Source organism: Apus apus, chromosome 9, assembly GCF_020740795.1.
Source record: "Apus apus isolate bApuApu2 chromosome 9, bApuApu2.pri.cur, whole genome shotgun sequence".
Lineage (NCBI taxonomy): Eukaryota > Metazoa > Chordata > Aves > Apodiformes > Apodidae > Apus > Apus apus.
Window position 1 is genome coordinate 112,772 of NC_067290.1, and position 19,805 is coordinate 132,576.

At 51.9% G+C, this 19,805-nt stretch overlaps 1 protein-coding gene across 1 annotated transcript; it reads left to right on the forward strand.

Moving 5' to 3' along the window:
* Positions 1-6,329: 6,329 nt before the first annotated feature.
* BARX1 (BARX homeobox 1) lies at positions 6,330-9,244 on the forward strand. Its single transcript, XM_051627672.1, has 4 exons — positions 6,330-6,534; positions 8,222-8,510; positions 8,661-8,745; positions 9,080-9,244. The coding sequence occupies exons 1-4, from the start codon at positions 6,330-6,332 to the stop codon at positions 9,242-9,244; spliced, it is 744 nt and encodes a 247-aa protein (XP_051483632.1).
* The last annotated feature ends 10,561 nt before the right edge of the window (positions 9,245-19,805 follow it).

The window sequence follows — 19,805 nt, forward strand, 5'->3', positions numbered from 1 at the left end:
ACAGAGGGTAATGTGGTATAGAATAATACAATAATAGAATTATCAAGGTTGGAACAGACCTTCAAGGTCATCAAGTCCAAGCATCTGCCCTACAACCTCTAACCACTTATCAATTTCCTGGACCACCACATCCACCTGTTTTTTTAACACCTCCAGGGACAGTGCCTCCACCACCTGCCTGGGCAGCCTGTTCAGATGCCTCACCATTATATCATTAAGAGCATCCTTAATTTTGCAGTAGATGCTGGATTTGCTTATATTTAAGCTAAGAGAGGTAAGGGCAACTCCTTGTTTTCTGCCCGAAACTCGTTTAACATGTAGAAATGGACAGTATGCCCACTGCAGACTGGAGACCAGGGCCTGTGCATGCTGTCACATCACTTTTTGAGAGCAGCTCTGGGTGGAGAAAGATGGTTACAGAGGCTGTCAGCAAGGGGAAGTGTCATTGTGCTTATCTGTTAGCTGGGACGCTGTTCTTAGGGGTTGCAGCCACTGTGCAGGAGCCTCTGAACCTGCAGGTCTTTTCATCAGTAGAAATGAGTTTGCAAAAGAGAGTCTGTCACAAGAAATGCTGTCCAGCCCAAAATTTAATCACATTGTGGCTGGTTACTAGTTTGTATTTCCAAGCATTGCATCCCTCACCTGTGAACTAGGGAAAAATTAAAACTAATAAATAAATAAAACTTTGAAATCCTATATGTAATATATAGAGAGGCTTACTGTCTGTCACAGTGTGTTTTTACTCACTGTTTGTGCTTTTTTGGTGTTCTGCAATATTAAAGAATGCCAAGGAGAAGGTGTTGCAGTCAGAGGAATGGGACTGCACATGCATGAGGAGTATGACCCTCTATGTATGTTGAACCCAGTGCTGATGATAAGGAGAGAGGCTGAAATATGGGGAGCTTCTGAGCTTGCAGGATGTTCTGTTGATATAAAATTAAACACATTCAGACAACAGCTGTTTTAAGGATAGTTTCCTTATGCTTGTAAAGCTCTGGAGGAGATGGAGGACACCTAGTTTGTGGGAGGGGTTGGCATGTGTAGCAGGGAGAGCTGGTGATGAACCTCATCTGGCAGGGAAAGCAAGGGGCTGGAGCCCAGTTCTCTGCAGCTCAACCCTAACTGCATCCTCTAAACGTGAGTTTTAAGATAATTAAGTAGTCAAACTGTCTGATGAGGCCAGGTGTTTGCAGAAAACCATTTCTAGAGGGATGCGTGTTCAAATGCTGATGAAGCTGTACTCAACCATTAAACATAACGTATTACTCAAGACTGAGCTGTTTCCTCAGCCCCAATGCTCATTCCTAATTAGCCCGTGATGTCACGTTTTCCACTCTCTTTTTACCACTTTGTGGATTTCCTGAAGTCGCACGAGCAATGAGCGAGTGAAGATGGCTGTGAGTGACACGCCTCCCCCCCTCCCCGCCCTTCTCGGACAGCCGGGGGAAGGACAGGGGGCTGCGGGGATGATGTGCCCGTAGTGGCAGGAGGGTCACCCCCGCTTTCCTGGGGACTGGGCGGATGGGGGGAAGAGCCCTGTGAGCCAAGACCCCTGGGGACCGGGACCCCCAACACGGGGCTTCACCTCGGCAGCAGGCACAGGTCTGCATCTTAATAGATATTTTTTAAAGATCATGTTGGAAAAACAGAGGTGTTTGGGTTTCAGATGCATCGAGAGCTCTGATACAAACCCAAAACAAAACAAAACGAAACGAAACAAAACAAAACAAAAACAAACAACCACACACACTTATAGATTAATTGAGGAATTAATCGCTGGTGGGAGCAGCTCTTGGCCCAAGAAGCAAAGCGAGTGCGGGTCGGCACCGGACCGGGTTCGACCAGAGGGGGAACCCCCCGCTCCCGGGCGAGCCCAGACAACAATATGAGAGCTCCGAGCTGTGCCCGGAGCCCCCGGAGGTGCCGAGCCGGGTCCGGGAGCCGGGAGCCGGGAGCCGCGACCGGGCGCACTGTCCCGGCCCCAGCCCTCGGCAGTGAGAGCTCCAGCGCGGGGCTCATTCGCTGCTCCTATTTATTATTTATTTATCCTATTAATATTTTAAAATATTTTCCCGACCAGGATGTTTTCTGAGGGATTCAGGAGGCAACGAGATTTAGTGTCATTACATTTCGCGTTGCGGTTGTTGGAGTTAGGACAACACTACGAGAACTTGACCGAGGGGCCGGTAACGTGCAAAATTCGGTAAAATTTTCTTCCCGTCAAAACGGTGGTTAAAAGGCGAAGAAAAGTCCTCCTACCCCAGGGAAGAATTTTAAATCACCAGCTGAACTTGTTTCATTCTTCACAGAAAACTTTTTCACTAGTTGAACTGTCATCTTTTTCTGATTGCCCAACGAAAACAGACATCGATAGAGATATCTGAAGTGTAAAAAAAAGGAAAAGAAGCCGTCAAAAGTGCGTTCCGCTTTTATATCAAGATTAGATGAGCCTCTAAAATGGGTAGATGTCTTGATAGTTTCTGAAACTAATTACATATATTTGTATAAAATTATTTAAAAATAGGTGAGGCTAGAAACAGTTTAAGTTTCTACCAATTATATAAAATCCGTCCCTGATGCAAGCAAAAATACCCACCCCAGTCACAATATGAGGACCATTTTTGCAGAAAAAGGTGATTCCCTTCTATTAGGTGGGGAAAAAAATGTATAAAATTTTGGGCCTGCAGCTCGTTCACGCATTTCCTCCCTAAAGCCCCACATATTTCACAAACTTCCCCTCTGAAATTATGCTATTTGTTGTGTTAGTTACTCGGGACTGTATCTACCGGGTAGATTGATGCAAAAGAAAGGTGCTGGTTTAGGTGCTCTGCAGCAGCCTGGGAAATCAGACTATTTCAGGCACTGTAAGAGTCACAATTTTAAAAATATTGACGCGTGTACTTTTAGCTGTAGGATTTGCTTTGCAACGATTTTGAATTGTTGAGTATGAGCGCAACCGGATGGTGAAGTTCATCGTTCCCTGCTTATAGCGCAGCGTCCAAATCTTACAATTGGAGCGTTTTCCATAAAAGCTATGTTTAAAAAATATTTTTAAATTATTTTTTTTTTTAATGAACTTGGGGGCTGGAGGTCTGTTCCCAGGTCGGGTTTCTGCTGCATGATGCTCAGGCTGTCCGTGACTGCCTTGGCTGCGGCTGCTCCCATAAGCAGTCTCGGGGCAGATGTTTCACAACGTATCTAAAACCTTAAATTATCAAATTAATTAAATTATCAAATAATCACTTAATGATGCCAGGTCTGTACTGCACTGAACCTAATGTACTCAGAGATTAGGAGAGTGGAGATAAATGTTTACAAATATTAATGAGTTTTATTTTATTTTAAATAAAAGAAAATTCGAGGTGTATGTGTGCTTTGGGGGGTTTGGGAATTTGTTTTACGTGTACTACTTGTTTATGAGTGTGCGACTCTTGGAGGTGAATTTGTTTAAACAATCCGATGTGGATTTGTCTGCTCGCTTGAATGTGGCCCAAATTCTTTTCACTTTACTCATAATTATTCTCCTCGTTATTTCTGACAATAGCTCCGAAGGCCTCTTTTGCCTCAGCCGTTAGAAATCAGTACCTTGGGTTGAGAATACCGTATGATCTAAGTAGAGAAGACAGACAAAAGATGGGCGGACAAAAAGACGTGTAAGGAAACTGGGCGAGATTTTGTTTTTGTTGGGGTGTTTTTGTTTTTTTGTTTGGTTTTTGGTTTTGTGGGTTTTGTGTGTGGTTTGTTGTTTTGGGGTTTTTTTTTGGGGGGGTTGTTTTGTTTTGTTTTGTTTTGTTTTGTTTGGGGGGCCATAACCTCTCCCCGGAGCAGGTGGACACTGCTGCCCAAGAGATGTCGAGGGGGGAATCGGAGTCCCAGGGCCGCGCAGCATCTCGGGGGCCTCAGCGCTGCCGTTCCCCCCGCTGCCCCCGCCCGGGTGGGCAGAGGCCGGAGGGGACCCTAGGGCCACCCGTGCGGCCATTGCTCATTCGGGGCTCGCTAACTCGTTGGCGACTCGAATCTTGAGGATGATGTCTGAATAAAAGACAGCCCTCTGACAGAAGTCAAAGCAGCAGGAGGGCGAACAGGGTGGGTTTCGGCTCGTTCCCTTTTCACAGAGGAAGCGGCATAGTCTTAAACCGAAGAAACGTGGAGAAAACAGAAAAATCCGTGCGGAACCGCGCTGTACAAGTGGCAATAAACATATGGAACAGGTTATCTGGGGAGGCAGGGGAAGTACGAAGAATAAATTAATTCAATAAACACCTCGTATTTGTCGAATGCAATGGTTGGATAGTACGCCGAACCGAAAGGACAGCAGGATTTAAATAACGCTGGCAAGACCAAGCAGCTCGGCCCCGTGTCCGCGATAGTTCCTGAAATTCCTCCACGTATCCCTTGTGTCACCATTTAATTAAAAATCCCGGTCCGGTGTTCCGATGCCCCGTGGGTCCCAGCAGGCCGGTTCTGTGCCACCCCTCTGGCTGCGAAGGCCACCCAGGGGGGTTATGATGGCTCTGGGGGCAGCGCCGGCCACGGCTCCCTCTCGAGTGCTGCCGGGCGGGACGAGGCGTTGCCTGCCGAGGAACGCAGGGGGACGGGGCAGCGGGGACGGGGGGACGCCGGCCGGACTTCGGTCCTGCCACCCCCCCCGGGCTGCACTCGGGGGCGGCCTCCGCGGTGACCCCCGTGGCCGTCCCGTCCCTCTCACGACTTGCCGGGTAAGATTCCGCCTGCTGCTCCGCAGGCCCTCGCGCATCCTCTGCAGCCCCCTTGCCAGCCCCGAGGAAACGTGCCGAAATCCCTTTTTTTGGTGGTGGAAAACCATAAAGTCTGAGATGATGCTCTGGTTCCCCCGGGGATGGCAGAGCGGCTGGGCTGGGCCCTTTGGGATCCCTCTCATGGTCCCGTGTGTCCGGTGCCGCTTCCGCCGTGGGGAAGGGGCCGAGCCAGGCCGAAAACCACCTCACGGCCGTGGCCGGGCTCTCCCTGCTGCGGGCATACCACCTTCTCGGCTGCCGGGGCTTCGTCGAAATCATCCCCGCTCTGCTCCGTTGCTGCCTACGGGGATAATGAGCCTTGGGACCTTACACGAAGTACGTCAGTAATGAGCAGGAATCTCTTATTATCTCAGCCATGTCTTGCGTGACACCGGCTAACGGGGAATTAAACGACTCTAGTTATACCGAGCAAAATATTCGTGAAAAGGCTATAAAAGTCAAGGGAAAAGCTCCGCTTCGTGCTGTGTTTTGTTTCGCTCCCTGACCGGCTCCTCTCTTTTTACAGCGATTTGGCCGAGGCCCGAAGGGAGCCTGGAGCTGAGCCCATCGGGCCGCGTTCCCTCGACTGGCAGCCCCGAACCCAGACTGACAAAGCAACCCTAGCAGCCTCTCCCCGGGTGCGCCGGCTCCCCCCGGCCCTGGCTCCCCTCGGCCCTGGCTCCCCCAGGCCCTGGCGGCTCTCGGCCGCGGCAGCGTGGCTGCTCCGACAGCTCCGAGACGCCGGCGGTGCCGCGGCCATTCCCCGCCGGGGGGAACGTGCGGGTCCACGGCCGGGACAGCCGGCCCCGGGGGTGGGCAGCCAGGGCAAGTGGCGAGACGGTCCTCGGGAATGGCTCATAGGTGGCTCATAGGAAGCGGATGAGGAAGGGAACTGGGATAGGGATGGAGACGGGAATGAAAATGAAGACGGGAATGGGATTGGGGATGGGGATGGGATTGGGGATGGGGATGGGATTGGGGACGGGCATGGGCATGGGATCGGGAATGGGGAAGGGGAAGGGACCGAGGACGGGGATGAGGAAGAAGTTGAGGAAGGGATTGAAGAAGAGAATGGGGACGGGGCCGCGCTCCAAAGGGGCCGGCGCTTGTTTGGGTGTCAGCTCTCCCGCGACGGGCAGAAAGGCTAATTTGCTTTATATGGCAGGGGATCAAATGCTCTGCTGTAACCTCTCGCTTCCAGGTACTCGCCCGCCCCGGCCCCTTCCTTCCTCCGCAGCCCCTCCCGCGCCCTCCCCCGCAGTGCTGACAGCCCCGCCGGGGCCGGCGGTATAATAGGCCGCTGCTCGCAGTCCCGGGGCGGAGAGAGACGCTCCCGGTGCCGCGCCCCGATTACAGGCGGCGGTCCCGGCTTCGGCCGCACGGCTCGAAGCGGTCCCGGGACGTTCGCGCTGGGGGGGCCGCGCCGAGCCCAGCCCGCGGGGGCAGGGTAGGGGCGGCGGGGGCAATGGGCAGAGCCCCCCCGGGGCGCCCTGCTGCCCGGCCACAGGCAGCGCCGGCCGGGGGGTTGCGCTAGGACTGCCGCGGCTGCCCCCGCCCCTGGCGGCGGCGAGGATGCAGCACCCTCTGGAACTGGGGGCTGGGCACTACTTCCCGGCCGAAGCCTTTCCCGACCACCGTTCCCACCGCTACCGTAGCTTCATGATCGAGGAGATCCTCACCGACCCCCCAGACGCCAAGGGGGCCGCGCCGGCCGGGGAGCTGCTCAAGTTCGGGGTGCAGGCGCTGCTTTCCGCCCGGCCCTACCACAACCACCTCGGTACGTCCGGAGGGGAGACTGGAGGGGGGGCCGCGGCTTGGGGTTAGGGGGCTGGGGGCGGCTAGGCGGAGAGGCATTACCCGCGAAAGTACTCGAGCGCGCTGTAGAACCGGTCCCCTTAAATAAAAACTCGTTAATTGTGCCGAAAAACATCCTCGCCGGGCTTCGCCAGCCCTGCGCATCCCTCTCCGTGCCGCGGGAGGCTCCCAGCCTGCAGCCAGCAGAAGACTTTTGGGCCTAAAATACAGAAAAAAAAAAAAAAGCAAAAAAAAAAAGCGGCTTTACGGCTGCGACAGCTGTGGCAGGGAACGGCCATGGGGTTCAGGCACGGGCGCCCGCTGTTATGGATCAGTTTGTCCGTAGTTTGGGATGAGGTGGGAATTGCTGGAGCCTATGCAGTGGGGATCTGTATGGCTGCAAGAAGCGGCACGGTGGTCTACGGACGTGCATTTAGCTAGAAACCTGATACCTATGTATTATTAATAATGTATTTTAATATATTTAATTTAAAGTGGGATCCAGCATGTTCGATCCAGTCTGATATAGTATCTAGGACAAATGCAGTGTATTAACGACATTTTTAAACGCCAGTAGTTAATGTGTGATTGCAAAAGCTTTAATTTCCCAAACCGTCTTAGTTCGTGGAGACATCGCTCCTCGTCTGTAGAAACGACTGGATTAGGAGGAACCTAATTTGTGGTTTTCCTTTTAAAAGAGAAAGAGGAAGGCGTCAAATCCCACAGCAAGGGAGCAGCAGATATTAGAATATCTGGAATTAGCGTTATTTTCAAGATGGGCAGAATTATTTGAAAGGCTGGACCAGATATAAGCCTTTTTTTAGCCCTGACGGCCCAGCTCCCGCCGGGTTCAGGATCAGGCCCTCGAAGAGATTGAGCCGTGTACATGCTTCAGCAACAAAATTACAGTTTAGGCTGAGGCGGGGGAGCCGATAGAGACTCTTCTGAAAAGCCTTTTATGCAGGCCCCCGGGGTCGTTCCCGTATGGCCGCGGGGAGGGCAGGGCAGGCGGGACCGGAGCCCCCTCAGCCGGAGCGGCGGGACCTGCCCCGGCCCCCCGAGTTTCGAATCAGCGCTGGGGTCCGGGGTTGGCAGCAGCCCCGACCCCGGGGAGCAGAGTGGCTGGGCCGAGCCTGTCCGCCGCAGCGTCCTCGGAGGTGGAAACTCTCTCTGCCCTGTGCCCGGGAGCGTGTTCATGGGAAAATCGTGGGGCTACGGATCAGGGAGAGGGATATAAATAGATCTCCGGTTGAAAATGTCCCGAAAACTACTGGGGAGTGAAACCCGGGCCCCACCGCCGGCCAGGACTCCACCACCTGCAGCGGGCCCAGCAGCTGCTGGCTGGCATGGGTGGGGAGCGCTTTTCGGTGGATTTAAACCATTTCCATTTGTGACCCCCGAAGTCATCCGCTAATTAGTAACTGCCGGTTGAGGGGTAAAACGTGACCCTGTATCGCAAAGACCGCGGAGCTTGGGGTCCCGATCCCTGCCTTAGGGGTCCCGCACCTCGTCGGCCCCGGAGGGGCTCCCCTCCGCTGAGGAAGGAGGGGAAGGGCCCGGGGTTCTTTGCAGGGTGGGATCCCCGGAGGACCGAGGCACCCTGCAGACCTGGGGATCCCCGGGGGCCGGGCCTGGGGCTGCCCGACGCTGACGGCCCCTCTCTCCCGCAGCGGTGCTGAAGGCGGAGCCGGCCACCGTGTTCAAGTTCCCGCTGGCTCCTTTGGGCTGCTCAGGGCTGGGCTCAGCTCTGCTGGCCGCCGGCTCAGGGCTGCAGGGCGGCTCGGCCTCGCCCCATCTCCCGCTGGAGCTGCACCTCCGCGGCAAGCTAGAGCCGGGCCCCCCGGAGCCGGGTGGCAAAGCCAAGAAGGGTCGCCGGAGCCGCACCGTCTTCACCGAGCTGCAGCTCATGGGGCTGGAGAAGCGCTTCGAGAAGCAGAAATACCTGTCCACGCCCGACAGGTAGGCGATGGCAGACCCTTCGGACCGGGGACGGGATGGGACGGGACAGGACGGGGTGGGATGTGGGGCTCGTATTTCCTACAAAAGGAGGAAAGCTGCCCGCCGGGATGAAAGCGGCCGGGCCCCACCGCCTCTCTCTCTCGCCTACAGAATAGACCTGGCCGAATCGCTGGGGCTCAGTCAGCTCCAGGTGAAAACCTGGTACCAGAACAGGCGCATGAAATGGAAGAAAATAGTAAGTGGGCCTTTTGCGCGCTGCACCGAGCCGGGTCCGCGCCCCGCGGAGTATCGAGCGCTGCCCGCGGGCTCGTCCTGCTGCATGCTGGCCAAAAAGTAATAATAATACTAACAAATTAAAAAACATGTGCCCCTGAAAACATGTGCCCCTGGTCTTTAAGGCCAGCTCCCTCCGGACTCTCCAGTCCCAGCCCGGCCCCGCGGGTGCGGAGGACGATGGGCGCAGCCGGAGGAGCCGTCGCGGCTCGGGGACGGAGAGAAGTAGGTTCCCCTCGGGGGCAGCACAGTTTTACCTGGATGTACCCCTGCTCTGTCCCCTCCCCGCCTCGCAGGTGTTGCAGGGAGGCGGCCTGGAGTCCCCCACCAAGCCCAAGGGCCGTCCCAAGAAGAACTCCATCCCCACCAGCGAGCAGCTCTCGGAGCAGGAGCGAGCCCGGGACGCCGAGAAGCCGCCCGAGAGTCTAGGATCGCCGGCCGAGGTCAGCCAGGAGGAGTGAGGGCGACCGCCTGTCCCCGCCGCGGGCCCCGGCCGCCCCCTCGGGCACTACCCGCCGCCGACCCCGCACCCTCCACCCGGGGAGGGGCGGTGAGGACGGGGCCAGCACGGTTAGTGGCCACGGTCGCCTTCGGTGTCCGGTGAATTTGGGTGTCTTGGTCGGTGCCGTTCCCGTCCCCCCCCCACCCCTCGGCTGCTGTGCGCGCCCGCGGCGCGCCGCGCTATGGACGCTTTGTGTTGTGCGAGGCCCGGAGGGACCGGGAGGACACTGGATCCCATCTTTCACATCTACTCTCTGTCTAAAACCCTGTGGTGCCCCTAGTTATTCGAAAACTGCATTTTATGATCAGTTTTATTAATGCGAAGATATTTACTTTATTTCAATAAAGTATTTTATGAGCTATTGCTCTGGTTAATGTAATGTGTTTTTTTTGTTTTGGGTTTGGGTTTGTGTTTGTTGGTTTTTTTTCGGAGGAGGAGGCAAGAGATTCAAATCCGAGGTCTCTGGCGGATCTACAGGGACAGACTGAAGCGCGGTGCTATCCTGGCCTGTACCAGGCGGATTCTCTTATTTTCCTCAGGGCCCGGGAAAAGCAAGACCCGCAGACTTTGCTCAGGGAGGTGTCGGTGCTCTCGCGTTTTAAAGATACGTGAATTGCCGTTAAACAAGTTGATGAGATTCCGCGCTGCACATCCCAAATGGTGCTTTTTTAAAAAACGCGGTTGGGGCAGGGCGCATCAGCAGCTCCGACGGCACACGGCGGGGAGCGGCCGCAGCAAATAATTCCAAAATCTGCAGCTTGAAACCCCGCGCCGGTCCCCGGCCGATCCTGCTTCTTGGAGCCCGGGGAGAACGGCCCGGCGGCGGGGGCAGCCCGGCCCTGCCTCCCTGGGTTGTGAGCGACTGAGACGGAGCACGAAACCGTGGCTCTTTGCTTTTATTGTTTTCGTTTTGTTGTGGTTTTTTTTTTTTTTGTTTGATTTTGTTTTTTTTTTTCTTTTCCTCGAGTCCCTGCTATATTTTCTCCATCGAGATACCAAATTATAGAGCATCTATTGAGACATGCAATTACCACCGTCCTGCGAAGAGGCAGAAGCACGGCAGGGAGCGGCGAGAGGCCGCGAGCGAAGGAAGGGCAGCGCGGCCGGCGCAGTGTGTGCGCGGGGCAGCCCTGGGCACGGCAGCCCTGGGCACGGCAGCCCTGGGCACGGCAGCCCTGGGCACGGCAGCCCTGGGCACGGCCGGGGACCCAGGCTGAGGCCCCAATGCGGAGACGCTAATTAGGCGGGCCTTCCAAATCAACGGTGGTAATTAGCAGCTGTAGGCTGCGGGCTTGTCGGTGCTTTCCGCCCCGCCGGGGCCGCTTCCCGCCCCCCTCCAGCCGGCCCCGGCGGTAGCCCCCGGCGGTGCCGTAAAAGCCGGCTGCGATCGGCAGTGAGGGGCTCTCGGCCTCGGGGAGCGGGTCCATCCGTAACCCGCTGCCGCTTCCGGCACGAAGACAGCGTCCCGGCGGGAATGCAGCCCTTCCGACGACACTGAGGAGCTTTAATTAAGCACAGCCCGCCACTGGGGAAGCCTTCGGCAGGCGCAGAGGTGAAGTCACTCCGTTCTGACGCGGTTGTTCCCAGTTTTCCTCGTTCTGCCACGCTCCAAGGGTTCTGGAGCCGCTGCAGGGAGGTGAGGTTGAGCGTAGGGCCGGTGGGTGGGTCGCCCTGCGCCGGCTCGGGGGTTGCGGGCGGTGGTTAAACTACCGGGATGAGCGATGGAGTGTTTGCAAGCATGGGATATGGCTATTCCTGAGTAAACAGGAAGCAAAATCATATTCTTACACTGAAATTACATTTATTTAAACAAGCAATTTTTTTGAAATGTTGTATTTGACCTAGGGATAGGGATTAAGGCGGCGGGCGGGGGGGCCAGGCAGAGCCGGGGCGGGCGGCGGGTCCCGGGTCCCGGGCCGGGCACAGCGGGAGTTCGGCTTCTTCCTCTGGCTGCTGCGCTGGGCCGGCCGCAGGGTGACGGCTCCGAGGCACGGGAGAACAGCAGCCGTTTGTAATTAAAAGGGAGATTCACTGGCGGATTAATCTAAATCGGCAGCAGCATGACGAGGTGCGTCGATCACCAGGGTTAGACAGAAATGGGCACGCAGCTCGGCTGGTTGTTACTGTCGTGCTTACGATAGAACGTTAGTATCTAATAAGTGATTATTTTTCGCAGACCATAAATGCATTAAATAAGTTATTTTCCTTATTTAAGGAAATAAAAATTCCTTATTTAAGGAATATTTTCCTTAATTATTTTCCCATCCCCCGCCTGCTGCGCGGGGCTGGCCGCGGGGCCCGGCAGGCTGAAGTCCCCCCGTGCTCTCCAGCCATGTTCTTGCATCTCCTGCTTTGGCGTTTTCCTCCAGCAGAATAAAACCGGGCGGGGTTGGAGCGTCTCGCCGGAGATCGCGCCAGCGCAGGCTTCGCGCTCTCCCTGCTTGCAAGGAAAGGGGAAGGAGAATGGGCGTGTCAACACGTTGGGAATGCCAGCCCTGCACCCCCAGCAGTGCACCGTGACCTCCGGTAACGCGCTCTGTGTCAGGGCCGCTCGCCTGGAGACATTTTTTGGTCATGAGGACTTTAATGACAAGCCTCGGCCTTGGAGGAGTTGCTTACGGCAGGAGTGTGTGCGAAGCTGAGGTGGTGATAGAACTGAGAGTTTTCTTCATCACGTGAGAAGTCTGTGAGAAGTAACTGAAAGTAACTGAGAATGTACCGGATTAGGGTGGTTTGTTTTTTTCCTTATAAAATCGTTGTTGTTGCAAGTACAACTCTTAATGAGTTTCTGTAGTATTTTCCATTGAAGTTTGATTTCCCCCATTGCTGGCCTGGCTGGTGGGGTGTTGCACCTCCATGACAGCAGCTGGGAGCAGAGGGATCCCAGTGAGGTGTCACCTCCACTTGAAAAGCAAGGGCAGGTGCCACCAGCTGTTAGTGACAGCCCTTCCAATGCAGTGTGTGACCATCTGGGTGCATTTAAAAACAGGGCTTTGAGACTTGCCTCAACCAGGTTAGTTGCCTTGCCTGGCCAGTGAGTGACCAGCAGGAATCACAGCAGGCCTCACCAGAATATGGGGTTGGTGGCCAGGGATCATTTTTGTTAGTGCAGTGCAATTTTCTAATTACAGCAATAACGAACTGGCTTGGAAACTGTTAGGCTGTGCTGGGCCCATGTTCACAGCTCCTCAGCAGGAGAGCTGTGCCAGCCCACATACTACAAGATGTCTGACCTGAGCTGTGGGGAAGATGTGGATGTAATTTGTTCAGTGCTGTGGTTTCTCCTCAGACTTCTGCCCTGCCTGCAGGAATGATCCCTCTCTATGCAGCACCCCAAAAGTTGTCCCTTGTTCCAAGGGCCATTTGCTGGAGCTGTAGAACTCAAGCTAGTAAAATGTAGCTAATACACCTGATATTTATTGTCTTTTCTGTATATAAATAAGCTGTATTGGTGTGGCACGCTTGTTTTGGCAGAAATGCATCCATGTTGGGGAGCTCTGCCATTTTAATTACACCCCTATAGGTAAAACAGGGTGTGTTTTCTCTGTAAACAAAGTAGAAGGGAGTAGGTTGAAGGCTGGAAAAGCAGCACTGAAAGCGGGTCCTTCCCATGTTTGAATGCTAATTGAGTCACAGTTAATGGGCAAAAGTTCTGATGTTTTTTGTAGCAGAATCCATTTAGGTGAGTTTTCAGTTCAAACATCCTAAATTCCCTTTTTATAAAGAATCTCGGGGAAACCTGGGAAGGCTTCTGCTTTTTCATCAATGTCAATTTAAAAATAGCTCTGTGGAGCCAAAGGTTTTTAAGATTAATGACATGTGGTGCATAGTGAGGAAAAAAAGCAGTAGTGCTTGCTCTGGCAGGAGCAGTCTGGACACAGGGCTGGTTTTGGGAGCAGTGGCCTGCTTCTGATGGGGCAGGGACCTTGCCTGGATTCTCTGCTCCACATCTGTGAGGTGAGTGGAGCTCTGCTGTGGCCTTCTGAAAGCAAAAATTGGTGCTAGGGCAATGCCTGGTAGGCATGGCCACCAACCCCCCTCTGAAGTACGGCCTTAATGCTGCCCTTTCCCTCTGGGGGCTTCAGAGGATGGAGGGGGGTGTGGGAGGATGGAGGTGGACAGGAAACATGGGGTGATGTGGAGGGTTGTGATGGGAGGAATGGGGTGTGTCAGGGAATGTGGGGGTATGGAGGGATGTGGGGAGGAGTGGGGATGCGGGAGGGGTGAGTGGGATGTGAGGGGAGATGGGGGAATATCGAGGGATGCAGAGAGGTGTGAGGAGGAAGCAGGGGGCTTTGAGAGGGTATGGGAAAGATGGAAGGGTGTGTTCAGGGGAATGTGGAGTGGATGGGGGAATATGGAGGGATGTGGGGAGGATGGAGGAGTGGGGATGGAGGGAGAATGTGTGGGTGGATGGGGGCAGAATATCAAGGGGGGGATGTAGGATGCAGGGGGGTGTTTATGGGGATGCAGGGATGATGGGTGAGGATGTGGGGAGGGTGGAGAAGTAGGGGTGAGATGTGGGGGGTTGTGAAGGGACATGGGAAGCATGGAAGGGGGTGCAGGAGGATCCAAGGGTGTGTGCAGGGGGATATGGAGTGAGGAGGATAGAGGAGTGGAGCCGCAGGAAGGAAGTGGGTATGGGGTCGAAGGGGGGCTACTGAGGGATGTGGAGGGTTGTGAGGGAAGATGCAGGGCTGCAGTGGTGTGTGTGTGTGTGGGGATACAGGGATGATGGGGGGAGGAGGCTGTAGGGGGATGTGGGAAGGATGGAGGAGTGGGGGGTGAGATGCAGGGGATTGTGAGTGGATGTGGGCAGGATGGAGGGGGATGTTGCAAGCAGCTGCAGCCTCTGCCCTTCAGGTACTTCAAAATTACACCCCCCAGCACCATGGGTGTGTGCTGACCTGAAGCTGGGTGAGTTAGGCCTTCCTGGACTTGGGGAGAAAAAAAGTTAACATCTGTCTGGGATTTTAAACACCGTTTGGGACAAAAGTGTAATGAAGGGGTCAATGTGACCTATTGAGCTCAGCCAAATTCTTTTAAAAATCATTATCCAGCATATGAAGTACAGTTATTAGACAATTGTCTTAATCAAATAGATTGGAATGAGATAATTAGAAATCTGATTGCTTCAGCTGACTTGTATAGTAGATAAAATCTGAATGCCAAGTGCCTTTTGCCATGACATTTAGCTGCATAATATGTAAATGGTGTTCAGGACAAGCCCACATTAAACACACTAGCACAGCTCTTGATATTGTCATCTCTATTTGGTTAAACTTTTCCATGAAATCTATGGGAAATTTGCCAGAATCAGTGCTGGGGATTATGGATGGAGTTACCTTTAATGAAATTGGTGATGATTGTAGTGTACTTCAAACATCTATGTCATCCAGGCAGTGCTGTGTTGATTGAAAAAATCACAGTCTCCAATGGGTTCATCAGTTTACAAACGAGTCCATTAAAACATGATTATGTATAAAATGGGCTCTTCCTCTGCAAGATCCTTAAATCCATTGTTTATATTGCACCTATATTAACAAATGCACCATAAGCTTGTAGCATTTCTAAACCTTTGGGGTTTTTTACGATGGGGATGTGGAAACTTTCTGAAATTGAAATGGCACAGAAGGCAAGTGAATAAAAGAAGATGGATTTGTGGCTAAAGCTTGAGTATTAGCTGCAATGAGTAGATCTCATTTTTTCAACACAATTTCCCACCGGCCCCCCAGATAGTTAGGGAGTGTCAGGCAACGTGCATTCACTCTAAACAGACATTGAAGTTAGTGGATTGTGCTTAAATGGAGTGTATTGTTCAAGCAGGAAGGGCTTGAGTTAGAAGTTGCCTGCTGAGTTTAAGTATGGATCTACTTCAAGCATGATGTCCTTTCCCAGTCATACTGAAAAGTTACTCTAGCATGACTTGCAGTCAAAAATTATGCAGAAACCTTTAATTTTTGACAACTGTTTCCAGCCTGATGTTTTGTAACTACTAGCCTGAAAACTCGCTTGTGCAGGATCCCTAGACCTCTGTGACATTCCACAAGGGTAAAGAAAATAAAGGGTAAACACAGGCCAGAAGAGAGCAGGCAGATGGCCAGCACTCCTTCACATGCTGAAAGCTGCACATCCTTGGAACTCAGATGTCCTTCTGAAGACACATAATTAAAATAGCTGGGAGAGGACATCCCCAAACACTGTGCTGGACTGTATTACATGAGTTACAGCACAATGCTTCTTCAGCTCCCAAACTTGGACTTTGTATAGGGTGAATATTGTGCCAGGGAAGAGTTCTGGGTGAAAATGGACAGCTGGCAGCAGCAGATCTTGGTAAAATGCATGTTTGACTGCAGCTGGCAAGGAAGGTGCTCCCAAAATTCCATGGATTTTTTCCCCCACAATAAGGTCTGTGAGGGAGATGTTAGCCATTCAGCTTGAGCTAACAGGCTCTTTCTTTTGCTACTGCTTGACTGACAACAAGGTCTTAGAGGGTTTCCACTTGGTCAATGCTGGTTGGCACACTTTGAGGTATTTACTACAGGTTAAACACGAGTATTTAAGGCTGTAACATAAACGCTAAAGAATTATCTTCTCTCTTAATTATATTATTTCCTGAACTATGAAAGTGAATAATGTCTGAATTAAAACAGCTTTTAATAGACATTTAAAAAGAACTATTTGAATATCTTGTCCTTAAACAGAAATGCTCAGAGGGCCTGTTCAGCCAATGCAAAATACTTGATTGTTGGGCCAGTCCTTGGGTTCAGAGTCTCCTCTCATTTAAGCTCTTTGGGGCTGTTTACAGCCACGGGTAAGGTTTAAAGGGCACCCTAGGGGTTTGGATTCTGTAGTGTGCTGTGAAATTTTCACATTAATGGGTGTGGAAATAGTTCACATTCAGATTTGGTTAATTGTAGAAGTCACAGAGGGCTGCTTGTGTCCTAGTGGGCCACCGTTTCTCCCTGGATCAGTGTCAGTGTATGGAGCAGTCATGTAATAACCAAACATACCATGTTCTACTGAGTGGTTATTTGAAATTAGAATTAATTATTCACTACTATTTGTACTACTAAAGTAAAACTGCTCAAATATTTGCAGTAAGAAAATGTGAAGCAGCTGTAAATATTGCTGAATATGTCTCTGAATTAGAATTAATAGTTGCAGATTTTGGGCTAAGTTCTAATGTATGTGTATGTATGGGACAGGGGGCTTGTAAATGCCAGTGTGTGCTGGTTTGGCGGGAGTTTTGGTAGCGAGGAAAGGGCCCAAGGGTGGCTCCGGTGAGAAGCTGAGAAGCTGCCCCTGCTCCAACCAGCCCAGGAGCCATTAGAGGGACAAGAGATTCACCTCTGCCATGAACATACGGAAGAACTGAGAGAAGAGCTGAGCAGAGGGAGCACTTAGAGAAGAGCTGGGCTGGAGAGGCAGAGGGAGCTGGTGGTTGGTGAGGAAGAGGGGGCAGAAGGTGCCTGAGCAGCAGTTTCCCTGCAGCCCCTGGCGGGATGGCAGCTGTGCCCCTGCACTCATGGAGGATCGTGGTGGAACATGCCCTGGTGGTGCCAGGAGGGGGGAACTTGGCCGGTGGACTTGGATGTTGTGGCCAGTGGCCTTGGATTGCTGCCCGTGGGCTGGGATGGTGCAGCTGTGGAAGCCCCCGGGCAGGGGAGGTGCCTGTTCCCGAACATCCCGTGACTCTGCGGGCAGCGCTGGAGCAGCTCCGGGGCTGGTGGGAAGGGCTGATGGAGCAGAGGTTGGTGGAGGACTCTGCCATGGGAGGGACCCGTGGGGAAGCAGGGCAGGACTGTGAGGAATCTCCTTCCTGAGGACGAAGGAGCAGCAGGAACCACCAGCCTGTGAACTGACTCTAAACCCCATCTCCCTGTGCTGCTGGGGGGAAGGAGGGAGAGAAACCGGGAACAAAGGGGTTTGGGTGGGAAGAAGGGAGGGGTGGGGTGAGGTGTGTGAGCCCTCGTTTGTGTGTGTCTGTGTCCTGTGGGTGTTTGATTAGTGAGAAATTAAATTAGTATCTTTTTCCCCAAGTTGAGTCTGTTTTGCTGAGGACCTTGGTGAAATCCCTCCTTGTCCTTGGTCTCGACCCATGAGCTTCTAGTTGGTTTTGTCCTCCCCATCCCAGAGTGTGTGAGGGGGGAGCTGAGTGAGCGGCCACGGGGCTGGGTCTTTGTTGTCATGTTGGGCCCAAACAAGGAGACAGTGCTTTTCTACTTTCTAGTGTGTTAACTGCTGCTAAGCCCATAGGATTTAACTTTTATATCCTTAGTTTAAAGGAACAGATAAAAACTAGTTGAAAAGCATAACAAAACCCTTCAAAAATATATATAGAACACCAGAAGTTTTAGATAAACCCCTAAATTAGTGGTCTCTAGCCTTCACTGGCTCTTGGGTGAAAAATAGTGTGCAGTTTAATTCTTTAATTTCCAGGAAGCCCAAGCAGTAACCAAAGGAGAAGTGTGTTGTCCAGGAGCCACTGCTCCTGGATGAGTCTTGCAAGTTAAGACCCCACATTCTGAACCCTAGAATGGTTTGGTTGGAAGGGACCTTAAAGATCATCTATATCCACCTGCCCTGTGTGAGCAGGGACACCTCCCACTAGACCAGGTTGCTCAGAGCCCTGTCCAACCTGGCCTTGAACACTTCCAGGGATGGGGCTTCCCCAGCTTCCTTGGGCAACCTTTTCCAGTGTGCCACCACCCTTGTTGCCAATAGTTTCCTTCTAATGTTTAACCTATATATCCCCTCTTGAAGTTTTAATGTATTACCCCATATCCTATCAGTCCCTGCTCTTGTCAAAAGTCCCTTCCTGTGGCCCCTTCAGATACTGGAAGGCTGGTATGAGGTCGGTCACTCTCACAGGGGCAGAGCCAAGGAATTCATAATGGCTTCCACATAAGATCATGTCAGCCAAATTTTGATATTTTCATTGTGAAAACAGGCTCAGTGTGAGCAGGCTTCAGGAAAGAGTGTTTGTTTTCAAAGGTTTGTATCTTGTTAAGGTTTGGAAAGCTTGGTAAAGCAAGAGCTGTTGGGCAGTGTGCTCCAGAGACAGTCCATGTCATCCCTCAGCCATCTTCCAGCTGCCTTGGTAATTTCCAGTTAGTTTTGCTGCTATCTTACCCCTGTTGGAACAGGAGATCTCTGGATGGCAAAACCTTTGTGAGGTCTCACACTTCTATTCTTAACACTTAAAAATCAACAAAATAGCTCCTGCTGTTAAATCCTGCTCTGCATTTCCAGCAGGGCCTTATCCTTTCACTGTCTCCCCTGCAAACACAGCCCAAGGGATCCAGGAGGCCACGGACCTACCGAGTACGTGTTGGACGAGGAGCCTCACGTGCCTCCACCCAGCTGGTGGCTGTCCAGAAATGCTGACTATATGGCCAGAGAAGCTGTAGATGAAGCATCAAGACCCCAGCCTGGAGCCCTTGTCTTGGCAAGTGTGCTTGTGGCATTCAAGCAGTCAGGAACACATACCTGCTGTCTGTTTTACAGACCTGCAAATTCCTCTGCTTAAAAAGGGTGATGTTTTCTGTTTCACCAGCCTCAAAACACCCAAAAGGCTTGTTTCCTTGCTTTGCACCATTATGGCAGCAGACTTTTATATGTACTGAGTTTTGAAATGGCACTGCTTTCCTTCTGCCCATTGGTCTTTATTCTTCCAGAAGAGTCCTTTTGACTATGTTGTATGATTTATTTTTTAGATTTTGAAACAATGGTAATTATTACTTCAGAAGTGGATACTTTTCAGAATGGAATACCAGAGTGTCCTGGAGGTAAGGAAGGGATCTTTGTTATTTGCCTCTGGTCTATAAAAACATGTAACCATGTAGATGTAAAACCATGTAATCATGCTCTAGTAGGGGGGGTGAAGTGTGACGGGGGGAGGGGACTAGATGATCTCTAGAGGTCCCTTCCAACTCCAATGATTCCGTAGTTCTGTTAATGCATTGGGTTGTCCTTAACAGGGATAGACATGGAAATGCTGCTCAGAAACATCTACAGGGGAACAACAAAACCCTTTCAAGTATTGAAGTACTAATTAAAGTATTGTCTTTAACTCTCATTACTAAAGCAGTCCTAGTGTGTTTTCAGGGTATATTTATACTTTGTTAGAACTTGGGATTTCCAGGCATAGAGCAACATCCATGTTTCTGGGTGTTGCAGTGTCAGATGGGTACTGTCATCCCCTTGGGTTCTCTTTCTTGTGTTGCAGTCCTTTTTTTTTTTTTTTTTTTTTTTAAATTAAGGGATTTGTAAAAGCAACTGACATATGGACAGAACTTTTTGTAACCATAGCATGATGTAATCTGTGGATTGGATAAGGAAAAAAAATACTGAGGAAGAAAAGGTATTTATTTGTAGCTACATTATTTTTATTCTTTACTGCCCTTTACAGTGTCCTCTCTTAGATGAGACAAACTCCAGAGGAGATGTTATCCCTATATGAATTTGGAACAGTTATGTTTGGGTTGGATAAGAAAATACTACCTTTATAACCAGAG

What these genes read in the sequence shown, in the direction of transcription:
- BARX1 (XM_051627672.1), top strand. Translation starts at nt 6,330, where the DNA reads ATGCAGCACCCTCTGGAACTGGGGGCTGGGCACTACTTCCCGGCCGAA. An exon ending in GCCCTACCACAACCACCTCG is followed by an intron (nt 6,535 to 8,221) that starts GTACGTCCGGAG and finishes TCTCTCCCGCAG; the next exon opens with CGGTGCTGAAGGCGGAGCCG. An exon ending in GCATGAAATGGAAGAAAATA is followed by an intron (nt 8,746 to 9,079) that starts GTAAGTGGGCCT and finishes CCCGCCTCGCAG; the next exon opens with GTGTTGCAGGGAGGCGGCCT.